This window comes from Artemia sp. Qi Xiang Cuo, chromosome 18, assembly GCF_049724085.1.
Source record: "Artemia sp. Qi Xiang Cuo chromosome 18, ASM4972408v1, whole genome shotgun sequence".
Classification (NCBI taxonomy): Eukaryota; Metazoa; Arthropoda; class Branchiopoda; order Anostraca; family Artemiidae; genus Artemia; species Artemia sp. Qi Xiang Cuo.
In genome coordinates, this window is record NC_142811.1 from 32,781,212 (window position 1) to 32,795,325 (window position 14,114).

Below are 14,114 nucleotides of genomic sequence, written 5' to 3' on the forward strand. Positions count from 1 at the left end.
TATGCTTTTACAGTTTGCATGTAACTAAAACAAGGTATTTGTAACTAAAAAAATTAATAAATACAGGTATGTTTAGCATCAAAAGGATCTTACAACATTTCATAGAATCTAGAAAATATTCAAAGATATAGAATCTATGCTTTGGCGGTTTGCATGTAACTAAAATCGTCCATTATCAATTAATACAAATATTTTTTAACATCAAAATCATTTTACAACATTTCACAGAATTAAGAAATTATTCAAAAGTTTAAGAATCTATGCTTTTGCAGTATGCATATAAATAAAATCTTCCATTATCAATTGATACAGGTATTTTTTGAAAGTAAAAAATATTTTACGACATTTCACAGAATCCAGAAACTATTCAAATAGTTCAGAATCTATGCTTTTGCAGTTTTCATGTAACTGAAATCTTCCATTATCAATTAATCCAAATATTTTATAGCATCAAAAGAATTAAGAGAGACATGCAAAAAGTTAGGCTCGCTTAGGTTCAACTAGAGTGGTGCGCCACTCTAAATGAACCTAACGTTTTGCAGGTCTCTCTTAATCGACTGTGTGTCTGAGCGGATGTTCAACCATCTATAACTAGAGATCAAAAAACAATATTTAATGAAATGTAACCTAGTTTACAAAAATTAATTATGTTTACGGTAGGTAGTCTACTGTAGGTATTGTAGGGTACCCTGGATTTGACAAGATGGGAGTATTTAGAGTGATTTTTATATTATTCATTTTAAAATGACTCAAGCTCCTGAATACAAGAATAGACTTGGAATTGATTCTTTGAAATATTGTAAAATCCTTTTGATGCTAAAAAAATATCTGTATTAATAATATATAATGGAAGATTTTAGTTACATACAAACTGCAAAAGCATAGATTATGAAACGTTTGAATAGTTTCTTGATTCTGCGAATTGTTGTAAAATTCTTTTGATGCTAAAAGAATTTCTGTATTAATTGATAATTGAAGACTTTAGTAAAATTCAAGCTGCAAAACCATAGATTCTGAAACGTTTGAATAGTTTCTTGATTCTGTAACATGTTGTAAAATCCTTTTGATACTAAAAAATACCTGTGTTAATTGACAATGGAAAATTTTGATTAAATACAAAAGGCAAAAGTATAGACCCTTAAAAATTTGATAAGTTTCTTGATTCTGTGAAATGTTATAAACTCCTTTTGATGCTAAGAAAATACCTGTATTAATCGATAATTGTAAGATTTTGGTTATATACAAACTGCTAAAGCAGATTCTGAAACATATCAGTAGTTTCTTGATTATGTGAAATGTTGTAAAATCCTTTTGATGCTAAAAAATACCTGTAATAATTGATTGTGGAAGAGTTTAGTTATATGGGATCTACAAAAGCTTAGATTCTAAAACATTTGCATAGTTTCTTGATTCTGTGAAATGTTGTAAAATCATGGAAGATTTTAGTTACATGCAAACTGCAAAAGCATAGATTCTGAAATATTTGAATAGTTTTTTTGATTCTGTGAAATGTTGTAAAATCCTTTTGATTATAAGGAATACTTGTAGCAGTTGATAATGGAAGATTTTAGTTGTATGCAAACTGCAAAAATATAGATTTTGAAACATTTGAATAGTTTTTTGATTGTGTGAAATGTTGCAGAATCTTTTTGATGCTAAGAAATACCTGTATTAATTTATAATGGCAGATTTTGGTTACATGCAAACTGCAAAAGCATAGATTCTAAAACATTCGAATAGTTTCTTGATTCTGAGAAATGTTGTAAAATCTTTTTGATGCTAAAACATATCTATATTGAAAATTTATATTGGAAAATTTTAGTTCAATGCAAACTGCAAAAGCATAGATTCTGAAATATTTGAATAGTTTTTAATTCTTTGAAACGTTGTAAAATAATTTTGGTGCTAAAAAATATCTGTATTAATTGATAATGGAAGATTTTAAGTTACATGCAAAAATGCAAAAGCATAAATTCTGAAAAATTTTAATAGTTTCTTGATTCTGTTAAATGTCGTAAAATCTTTTTGATGCTAAAAAAATATCTGTATTAATTGTTAACTGAAAATTTTCGTTTCATGCAAACTGTAAAAGCATAGATTCTTAAACCTTTGAATAGTTTCTTGATTCTTTGAAATGTTGTAAAATCCTTTTGATGCTAAAAAATATATGTATTAATTGATAATGGAAGATTTTAGTTACATGAATACTGTAAAAGCATAGATTCTAAACCATTTGTAATGGTTTCTTGATTCTGTGAAATGTTGTAAGATCCTTTTGATGCTAAAATAATTCCCGTATTAATTGAGAGTGGAAGCTTTTAGTTACTTGCAAACTGATAAAGTATAGATTCTGAAAAATTTCATTAATTTTTTGATTCTGTGAAATGTTGTAAAATCTTTTTGATGTTAAAAAATACCTGCATTAATTGATAATGGAAGATATTAAATACATGGAAACTGCAAAAGTAAAGATTCTGAAACATCTGAATAGTTTCTTGATTCTGTAAAATGTCGTAAAATCCCTTTTGATGCTAAAAAATATCTGTATTAATTGATAATGGATGATTTTAGTTACATGCATACTGCAAAAGCTTAGATTCTGAAACACTTGAATAGTTTCTTTATTCTTTGAAATGTTGTAAAATCTTTTTGATTCTAAAGAAAATATCTGTTTCAATAATTGGTAGTGGAAGATTTTAGTTACATACAAACTGCAAAAGCATAGATTCTGAAACGTTTGAATAGTTTCTTGATTCTGCGAATTGTTGTAAAATTCTTTTGATGCTAAAAGAATTTCTGTATTAATTGATAATTGAAGATTTTAGTAAAATTCAAGCTGCAAAAGCATAGATTCTGAAACGTTTGAATAGTTTCTTGATTCTGTAACATGTTGTAAAATCCTTTTGATACTAAAAAATACCTGTGTTAATTGACAATGGAAAATTTTGATTAAATACAAAAGGCGAAAGTATAGACCCTTAAAAATTTGATAAGTTTCTTGATTCTGTGAAATGTTATAAACTCCTTTTGATGCTAAGAAAATACCTGTATTAATCGATAATTGTAAGATTTTGGTTATATACAAACTGCTAAAGCAGATTCTGAAACATATCAGTAGTTTCTTGATTATGTAAAATGTTGTAAAATCCTTTTGATGCTAAAAAATACCTGTAATAATTGATAGTGGAAGAGTTTAGTCATATGGGAACTGCAAAAGCTTAGATTCTGAAACATTTGCATAGTTTCTTGATTCTGTGAAATGTTGTAAAATCATGGAAGATATTTGTTACATGCAAACTGCAAAGGCATAGATTCTGAAATATTTGAATAGTTTTTTGATTCTGTGAAATGTTGTAAAATCCTTTTGATTATAAGGAATACTTGTAGTAGTTGATAATGGAATATTTTAGTTGTATGCAAACTGCAAAAATATAGATTTTGAAACATTTGAATGTTTTTTTGATTGTGTGAAATGTTGAAAAATCCTTTTGATGCTAAGAAATACCTGTATTAATTTATAATGGCAGATTTTGGTTACATGCAAACTGCAAAAGCATATATTCTAAAACATTCGAATAGTTTCTTGATTCTGAGAAATGTTGTAAAATCTTTTTGATGCTAAAACATATCTATATTGAAAATTTTCATTGGAAAATTTTATTTAAATGCAAACTGCAAAAGCATAGATTCTGAAATATTTGAATAGTTTTTAATTCTTTGAAACGTTGTAAAATAATTTTGATGCTAAAAAATATCTGTATTAATTGATAATGGAAGATTTTAAGTTACATGCAAACTGTAAAAGCATAGATTCTGTAAAATTTGAAAAGTTTCTTGATTCTGTGAAATGTTGTAAAATCTTTTTGATGCTAAAAAAATACCTCTATTAATTGATAATTGGAGATTTTCGTTACATGAAAACTGAAAAAGCATAGATTCTGAAACCTTTGAATAGTTTCTTGATTCTGTGAAATGTTGTAAAATCCTTTTGATGCTGAAAAATATATGTATTAATTGATAATGGAAGATTTTAGTTACATGAATACTGTAAAAGCATTTATTCTAAACAATTTGTAATAGTTTCTTGATTCTGTGGAATGTTGTAAGATCCTTTTGATGCTAAAAAAATTCCCGTATTATTTGACAGTGGAAGCTTTTAGTTACTTGCAAACTGATAAAGTATAGATTCTGAAAAATTTCATTGGTTTCTTGATTCTGTGAAATGTTGTAAAATCTTTTTGATGTTAAAAAATACCTGCATTAATTGATAATGGAAGATTTTAAATACAAGAATACTGCAAAAGTAAAGATTCTGAAACATCTGAATAGTTTCTTGATTCTGTAAAATGTTGTAAAATCCTTTTGATGCTATAAAAATATTTGTATTAATTGATAATGGAAGATTTTAGTTACATGTATACTGCAAAATCTTAGATTCTGAAACACTCAAATAGTTTCTTTATTCTTTGAAATGTTGTAAAATCCTTTTGATTCTAAAGAAAATATCTGTTTCAATAATTAATAATGGAAGATTTTAGTTACAAACAAACTGCAAAAGCATAGATTCTGAAACATTTGAATAGTTTCTTGATTCTGTGAAATGTTGTAAAATACTTTTGGTTCTAAAAAAAATATCTATATTAATTTATAATGGAAGATTTTAGTTACATGTAAACTGTAAAAGCATACACTCTGAAACATTTGAGTAGTTTTTTCATTCTGTTAAATGTTGTAAAATCCTTTTGATGGTAAAAAATGCATGGGTTAATTGCTAATGGAAGATGTTTGTTACATGCATACTACAAAAGCATAGATTCTGAACCATTTGAATAGTTTCTTGATTCTTTGAAATGTTGTAAAATCCTTTAGACGCTAAAAAACACCTATATTAATTGATAATGGAAGATTTTAGTTATATGCAAACTCCAATAGCATAGATTCTACAAAATTTGACTAGTTTCGTGATTCTGTGAATTGTTGTAAAATTCTTTTGACGCTAAAAACCATCTGTGCTAATAAAGAAAAAGTGTTACTATGAAAATTATTTTTATAATTGTAAAAAAAAGTTTAATAATTTCCAAGTCCAAAAATTCTAAGTAAAAAAAAAGAAAAGTGCTACTACAAATATTATTTTTGTAATAGTAAAAGTCACGACTAATATATCTATATCATTCTCATTTTGTATTTCGAAAATATTAAATATGACTTTTTTGTTTTGAGTATTTTTCATCTCATTTTAAGACATGTAACAAAATTCTATGGTAAAAAAATATATAAAAAAAAGTTCACAACAAAAGTTGAAAAAAAATAGCAGAATAATTTCCAAGTAAAAAAATCTAAGTAAAAAAAGAAAATTGCTACTGCAAACATTGTTTTTCTAATAGTAAAAGTCACGACTAACATATCTATATCATTCTCATTTTTTTATTTCGAAAATATTAAATGCAATTTTTTTGTTTTAATATATTTCTTCTCATTTTAAGACATTTCTTCTGAAAATTCAAAAAATGAAACTTCAAGAAAACTATAAAATAATGGGGGAGAGGCTAAAAAGTTTGGGGGGGGGAGGTATGGGGTGCCTTGGATTTTGGGATCCGGATGTTTAAGGGCTGTCGTACCATTGCCTAAAATGTATACGGCTCTATTAATTTCGTATTTATGTATATTCCCAATACTACACAATATTTTATATTAACTGCACTCCTCACTTGTTACTTGTGCATTAAAGCCACCAAACTTAGACGTTTAAAATTCCCGCGTTAAATATACTCAATGTAGATTTCCTATAAATGATGTAAAATCGATTTCTTTCGAACCGAATAAAAAAAAGTATCTCTTAAAGAAGTTATCATTCCCTCCGATTTACCTATTGCTGGTATGTGATTAATATTTCAACCTTTTCTCTCTTTGGAAACTTAAATAAAAATTTTTTATATTGTTGTCATTTTAGATTTGTAACCCCATCACTACTTGATTGTTCTATAAGTAATTAAAATTTAAACCCTTTCCCTTCGGAAATTTAAATAGTTAATCTGAAAACTCCCCTCTAAAAAAAAACAAAATAAAAGCAATATGCATCTCTTAAGTGAGTAACCAATCCCTCAGGTTTACTCTTAGTTGATAAGCAATTAATATTTCAAGCCTTTCTCTCTTTGGAAATTTAAATAATTAAATTTAAGTAATTATGTAATTTAAGTAATTATGAAATTTAAGTAATTATGTGACTTGTCCATGCAGGAATCAAGTGACAAATTCCTCAAGACTCACTCTGTCAATAATCTGTAATCTGTCGATTGAATTATAACGCATCTCTCTCTAAAGTAGGCTAAATACCTTCTCTTTGTGTCCGGATGTTGTCCTATTGTCTCCTAAATATGCCCCCCCCCCCGAATATAAAGGGTCCCCATCACTGGCATAACTTACAACCCTTTCTCTGAGAGCTGTAGGAAGGGAAGGTTGTCTTCCTCAAAGAAATAATTTCCGAAACCTTGAACTGAGATGAATGAAATTGTTATCTCCAAATTTTGACTGGAGGTGTTAAGGCAAATATGCCTACTGAACGTAGAGGGGGAGGGGCGGTTTTCTCTAAAATAACTTTGACTCTTAAAAATGGCACTACATTTTCCAATTTCAAATTAAATAAGCCCTATCTGATGCTTATACTACCGCCCACTCAATAAAAACCTTATATGCCTTCATAAAATAACTCGAAACTTTATCCCCAGGGCACTGGGGGGTTGTGTTATCCCTAGAGACATTATTATATGTTCTTTGGACTATTTTGAAAAAAATTGCTGTCTCATAGTTTCAATTAGATGCGCTTCGTAAAAGGAGGGGTTGAAGAAGAGGGGGGGGGGCTAAATGCCCTCCATCACTTTTGACGCTTAAAAATGAACTAGATCCCATTTTAACCCAAATGAGCCTCTTCTAAGTCTAAACAACCATCCCTTCCATAAAAAACCTTAAATAACCCCTGGGCATAACTTACAACCCTTGCCCCTAATCTCTGGGGTTCGTTCCAACCCCAAAGCCTTGTTATATAACATTTAAACTATTTTGAATAGCATGGCTATTTCAAAATTTCTATTAGATACATTTCAGGACAAAATGAAGTGTGTTTATGTGTGTGTGTGTTTGGGGGGGGGGGGGTAGCTGCCATCCAATCACCTTGAGTATTAAAAAGAGCACTCGAGCGTCTGATTCCCAATCCAATGAGCTCCCTCCGAAGTGTATATGACCACGCTTTCTATAAAAAACCTTATATGCCCCTTTGGGCATAACATACAACCCTTGCCCTGTGGGCTGGAGGGATTTTTTATCCTCATTTTCAAATATGTTGAACAAAATGGTTATCTTAAAATTTTGATTGGAAGTGTTTGGGGAAATGATGGGGGTGGGGGGGGGGCTTCATTTGCCCTCTGATTACTTTCGACTAATAAAAAAAGCACTCGTCCTCTCAATCTCCAATCGAATGAGCACTTTTCGAAGCTTCTACTACAAAACATTCTGTAAAAACCTTATATGCCCCAAGGGCAAAAATTGCGACCCTTGCCCTGAGCGCCATGGGGGAGGGGGTTTTCATCCTGAAAGACATAATTTCCAGACCTTTCAATTACGTTGAACAAAATGGACATATCAAAATGTTGATTGGAAATGTTTGCGGAAATGATGGGTGTGGGGGTTTATTCTCCCTCCGATTACTGTTGACTATTAAAACTTTAACAGCAATAACCCAATAACCCTAGATATATAGTTACTAGGCCATTTAGCTATGCTGAACAAAATGGCTGTCTTAAAATTTTGATATGAAGTATCTGGAAAATTATGAGCTAAAGAGGAGGGCTGATTACCCTCCAATCATTTTTACTCTAAAGAGAGCACTAGAACTTTTAATTTCACTCGAATCAGCTCTTTTAAAATATCAATGATATTACTAGCTATGATAGAGCATCACTGTCTATGTCCTTATATGCTCTATAGTGCTTATATGCCCTTTTAATACCTGCATGCATATAGGTTTTCCGTTTAAGTGAAACTCCTAAACGTTCCCTAAAAGTTTCAACTTAATACTATTAGTGTCGTTTGTTACAGTAACCGTAGAAGCAGCATTAAAAGAATGCACACAGTGTCTTCTGGCTAGCTCAAAATCCGCAACCTATGAAGGTATGAAGTTGAAACTTTCAGAGAATATTTCTGTTGTCCGGATGACAACCTGTCATCCGTATGCAGGTTGTGCTTCCAGCCCAAGTGCTTCCAGCCTTGGAAGCATTGTTATATGTTCTTTGAACTATTTTAAACAAAATTGTCATTAACTCATTTCAATCAGATGCATTTGGTGAAAAGAGTAGTGGGGTGCTACCTCCGTCACTATTGACTCTTAAAAGGCTTCCGATTTTAACCAATTGAGCCACCCCGAAAGCTTATACAACCCTCCCTTCCATAAGAACCTTAAATGCCCCAGGGACATAAGTTGCAACCCTCGCCCTCGGGCTCTGGTAGTTTGTATCCACCTCAAAAGCTTTGTTATATGATACTTGGACTATTTTCAATAAAAAGACTATCTCAAGATATCTATTGGATACATCTCATGAAAACACGACGGGTTTGTGTGCTTTTTTAGGGGTGGGGGGGGGGGGGGTGGTGGTTAAGTACGCTCCGATCACTTTGACTCTTAAAAAGGGCACTAGAACATATGATTACAAATTCAATGAGTCCCCTCCGAAGTATATACGACCACCTTTTTTATAAGAACCTTGTATGCCCCAAGGGCGTAATTTATAACCAATTCCCTGAGAGCTGTAGGGGGGAGGGCTGTCTCCCTCAAAGACATAATTTCCAAAACCTTCAACCACGAGGAATAAAATTGTTATCTCAAAATTTTGACTGGAGGTGTTAAGGCAAATGCTGAGTGTGGAAGGGGGGGGGGCTGTTTGCTCTCAAATAACTTTGAATCTTAAAAATAGCACAACAACTTCCAATTTCAAGTCAAATAAGCCCCATCCGATGTTTATACTACCGCCCATTCAATAAAAACCTTATGTGCCCTCATAAAATAACTTACAACCCTATCCCCAGGGCACTAGGGGATTGTAACATCCCTAGAGACATCATAATATGTTCTTTGGACTATTTTGAAAAAAAAACACTATCTCATAATTTCAATTATATATGTTTGTATAAAGGAGGGGTTGTAGAAGAAGGGGGGATAACTGCCGTCCATCACGTTTGACGCTTAAAAAGAAACTAGAACTTCCAATTTTCAACCAAACGAGCCTCTTTTAAGGCTAAACAACCATCCCTTCCATAAGAAAACCTTAAATATCCCCTTAAGCATATTACAACCTTTGCCACTAATATCTGGGGTTTGTTTCAAACCCAAAAGCCTTGTTATATGATATCTTATATGGACAATACGCCGTGTGTATAAGTGGGGGGGGGGATACCGGCCCTCCAACCCCGTTGAATATCAAACTGGGGATTGGAACTTCGAAAGTCCAATCCGATAAGCCCCCTCCGAATAACATATAGTAGCACTGCCTATAAAATCCTTATATGCCCCCAGGGCATAACTTACAACCCTTGCCCTGAGGGCTGGAGGGATTTTTTATCCTAAAAGACATAATTGTCAGATTTTTTCAAAAACATTGAACAAAATGAATATCTAAAAATTTTGATTGAAAGGGTCTCAGGAAATGATGGGTATTAGGGGGGGGGGGGTCATTTGCCCTCAGATCACTTTCGACTAATAAAAATGACTATTCCTCTCAATTTCCAATCGAAATTGCCCTTTTTTAAGCATCTACGACAAAACTTTCTATAAAATCCTTGTATGCCCTATGGGCACAACTTACGACCCTTGTCCTGAGGTCTATAGGGGCGGGGGAGGTTTTCATCCTCAAAGACATAATTTCCAAACCTTTCAATTACGTTGAACAAAATGAACATATCAAAATGTTGATTGAAAATGCTTGAGGAAATGATGGGCGGGGTGGGAGGGGGGTTATTCTCACTCCGATTACTTTTGACTATTAAAAATGGTAATAGCCCTCTCAATTCCCAATTGAATGTGCTTTTTTTGAAGTTTCTATGACAACACTTTCTATAAAACCTTATATGTCCCCAGGGCATAACTTACAATCTTTGTCCTGGGGGCTGTGGGGGTTTGTCATCCTAAAAAACATAATTTCCGGGCTTTTCAACTATGTTGTAAAGATTGGCTATCTTACAATTTAAATTGAGTGTGTTCGGGGAAATGGTGGGCGTGAGAGAGGGGTTAGTTGGCTTCGAATCACTTTTGACTATTATAAAGGGCACTAGCCCTTTCAATTTCCAATTGAATGAGCCCTTTTTGAAGTTTCTGTGACAACACTTTGTATAAAATGCTTATATCCCCCCAAGGTATAATTTACAACCCTTGCTTTTAAAGCTGTGACGGGAGTGTCATCCTCAAAGACACAAATTCAGTACCTTTCAACTATGTTGAATAAAATGGCTATGTCAAAATTTTTATTGGATGTGTTTGGGGAAATGGTGGGCATGAGGGTGGGGTTAGTTGCCCTCTAATCACTTTTGACCATTAAAAAGGGCACTAGCCCTCTCAATTTCCAATCGATTGAGCCCTTTTTGATGTTTCTACAAAAACGCATTCTATATAAAACCTTAATTGCCCCCAGGGCATGACTTACAACCCTTGTCCTGAGGGCTGATGGGGAGGGTTGTCATTCTTAAAGACCAAATTTCTAGAACTTTAAACTACATTGAACAAAATGGCTGTCTCAAAATTTTGATTGGATTTGTTTGGGGAATTGGTGGGCGTGACAGGAGGATTAGTTGCCCTCCAATTACTTTCGACTATTCGAAAGAGCACTAGACCTTTCAATTTCCAATTGAATGAGTCCTTTTTGAAGCTTGTACGACAACGCTTTCTATAAATACCTTATATGAGTAGTAGGGCATTAATATATTTGAAATACACAAAACTTACCAGACAGGCTTCTGGACCAAACCACACAGGTTTCTGATAATTTTATAAAATATGGAGCTAGATTTTTAAACATGTATTTTAAAACTGTATCTAATATAAGTCAATGTTCCAAATTATGATGTACACCCAGTATCGCATAACATTAAATGGTCTTAACTAAGGATTTGAATAATGGGATGAAACCAACATTAGAATAAAAATAATATTATTTTACATTGGATAGAATGAAACCGGTAAAGGGTTAAAACTGCCTACCAACTAAAGGTGGGTCTGAGGGAATAGTAAGTCTCACGCAACGTGACATAAATGTTAGAATATGATTAGAATAAAGTCATGGGTACCAGTCCGTGGGAACGGTTAGCGGCGACAAGGCGACCTTGCGACTTGACCTAACTTCACTTCTTGGCTGTGGTCACTATAATACACAAGTACATAATGTGGAGAGCAGCCAATTTAAAATACTGTTTAGCATTGAAGTATTCATAAAGTTGAAAATAATAAAGTCGTAGGTGTCGAGAAAAAAATTTTAATACAGAAATTCAGGACAATCCTTAGAATTCCTTAGAAATCAAGTAGTGAGGTGGTTATGGATTTGAACCATCAAGGTCCCCAACCACCAACGACCATAACCACCAAAGACCTCAACCTCCAAGGCCCCCCAGCTTTTAACGCCTCCTCCATACTTTTTATATTTTTTTTTAATTTTTATTTTTTTTTAACTTTTTTTGAACATAGAAATTTTTTCAACTTTTTTTTTTACATGTCATACAATGACACGTAATATGCTTAAAACAAAAAATCACCTTTAATATTTTCGAAAAATAAAATGAGAATGATATAGATATGTTATTCGTGACTTTGACTATTAGAAAAAGAATGTTTTTAGTAGCACTTTTCTTTTTTTGGACTGATTTTTCTTGGACTTTTTTTTAATTATTCATGCGGCTACATCAATGGTACTCTGTGGTTGCTCATAGACACTACGCGGCTTTCCCAGTGATACTCTATTATTATATTTCGACTTTATGCATACCACAATACTAAGAAATAATTTTCAAAAGACACTATTCTATCATTTCCGTCATAGGGTAGTCAAATCATCACTCAGAATAGATATTAATTTATAATTTCGACTTTTTGCAAACCTCAATACTAAGCAATACTTCTCAAAAGACATTGTTCTATCATTTCCCTAATAGGGCTGTCATATAATTGCTTAGAATATATATTACTTTATTAATTTTAACTTTATGCATATCCCAATACCAAGCAATACTTTTCATAAGACATTATTCTATCATTACCCTCACAGGGTAGTCATATCATCACTTAGAATAGATATTACTTGATTAATATCGACTTCATATATTCCTCAATCCTAACATTTTTTCTGAATTGACCTCTTCTGTCATAAACAGATCTTTTCCAGAGTCCTTTGCAACCATACTACGAAGATAAAAAAAATTCAAAATATTTCTACGTTAGGGAATGCTACACCAATACTCATAGGTCAGAATACTCCACGGAGCCATAATCTTGAATATGTTTAGCAGAAAGTATTAACTCCTTGAAGAATTTCTTCTTCAACAACTTCTAATTATATTAAAAATGAATTTTTTTTGCAGCATAATTGTATACTGAGCCCCTCCGTGAAGTCTTCATCCTAATGCATCAATCAGAAGCATAAATGTTTTGATTATGAACTTTTTTTTCTTGACTTACGGCTCTCTAAAGAATCATTTTTAAACTGCATAGATTTCAATCCGATAAATTTCCAGACCATAAGATAGGTTTATTTGAATTAATTTCCGATCCATTTCATTTCAAACTATGTCCACAGGCTCCGTAATTTTGTCATGCTTTAAATTGCATACAAATCGAATAAATCCTGGGTTCAACTGTGAAAAACCATGAAACTTTGCGATTTAGATTAATAGAAACCTTATGTCTTCAGGTATTTTGCTTTCCGTCACTGAGTCAAAAATTAATATATAAAATAACCTTATAAAAATCATTTAAGCAGCAAACATAAGATAAATTTATTTTCATTTTTAGGCACAAAGGATTTTTAAAAGATTGTCCTGATGGTCTGCTAACAGAAAAGGTAAGTTAAAGCCACATTTGTCCTGTATTTTCTTTAGTAATTATTGTATGTTTACAAACTTGTAAGCTGAGCAGGCATTGGCTTACAAACTAAATTGGGAAATGGTTTTGCTGCAATAGCAATAAGATTTGAGATTTAAAAGCAAAATAAAAACAAAATATTGAGTACCCATCATGCGGTCGAACACATATCAAACACGTTCGGCAGGCAAATCAATCAAATCTATTTCTATGAATTTAAATTACTAAAGATTGGGCTAGATTCAGCTTTCACGTTTCTTCTATCAAACAGTTCGTGGTAACGAACTATAAGTAAGGAGCGACCCGGCTCAATGGTAACCGAAACTCTAAAAAACGGATACCAATAGATACATCAAAAAAATCAGATTTTAATTCTGATTTCAAATATATAAGTTTCATCAAGTTTAATTTTACTTATCAAAAGTTACGCGCCTGAGAAAATTTGGCTGATTTTCGAAAAAAGGGAGAAAGACCCCCTAAAAATTATAGAACCTTAATGAAAATCACACCATCATATTCAGCGTATCAGAGAACCCTATTGTAGAGGTTTCAAGCTCCTATCTAAAAAATGTGGAATTTTCCATTTTTTGCCAGAAGAAAGATCACGGATGCGTGTTTATTTGTTTTTTTTTTCCCAGGGGTGATCGTATCGACCCAGTGCTCCTAGACTATCGTGTGAGGGCTTATTGGAAAGGAACTTAAAAGTTCTAGTGCCCTTTTTAAGTGACCAAAAAAATGGAGGGCAACTAGGCTCCCTCCCACGCTCATTTTTTTCCCAAAGTCACCCGATCAAAATTTTGAGACAGCCATTTTGTTCAACATGGTCAAAAATATTATAACTATGTATTTTAGGATGACTTAATCCCTCGAAGCCCCCAGGAGGAGGGCTGAAAGTTATGAACTTTACCCAATGTTAACATATAGTATTGGTTATTGGGACCCGGCTCAATGGTAACCGAAACTCTAGAAAACGGTATTTTGATACAAATAGATACATCAAAAGAAT

The 14,114-nt window shown here is 32.4% G+C and overlaps 1 protein-coding gene across 1 annotated transcript in view; it reads left to right on the forward strand.

Moving 5' to 3' along the window:
• LOC148941418 (frequenin-1-like) overlaps positions 1–14,114 on the forward strand; it is a 229,205-nt gene that overhangs the window by 115,589 nt on the left and 99,502 nt on the right. Inside the window, exon 3 of the mRNA XM_089104684.1 lies at positions 13,040–13,088. Coding sequence (XP_088960810.1) covers positions 13,040–13,088 — 49 coding nt within the window. The remainder of the gene's footprint in view (positions 1–13,039; positions 13,089–14,114) is intronic.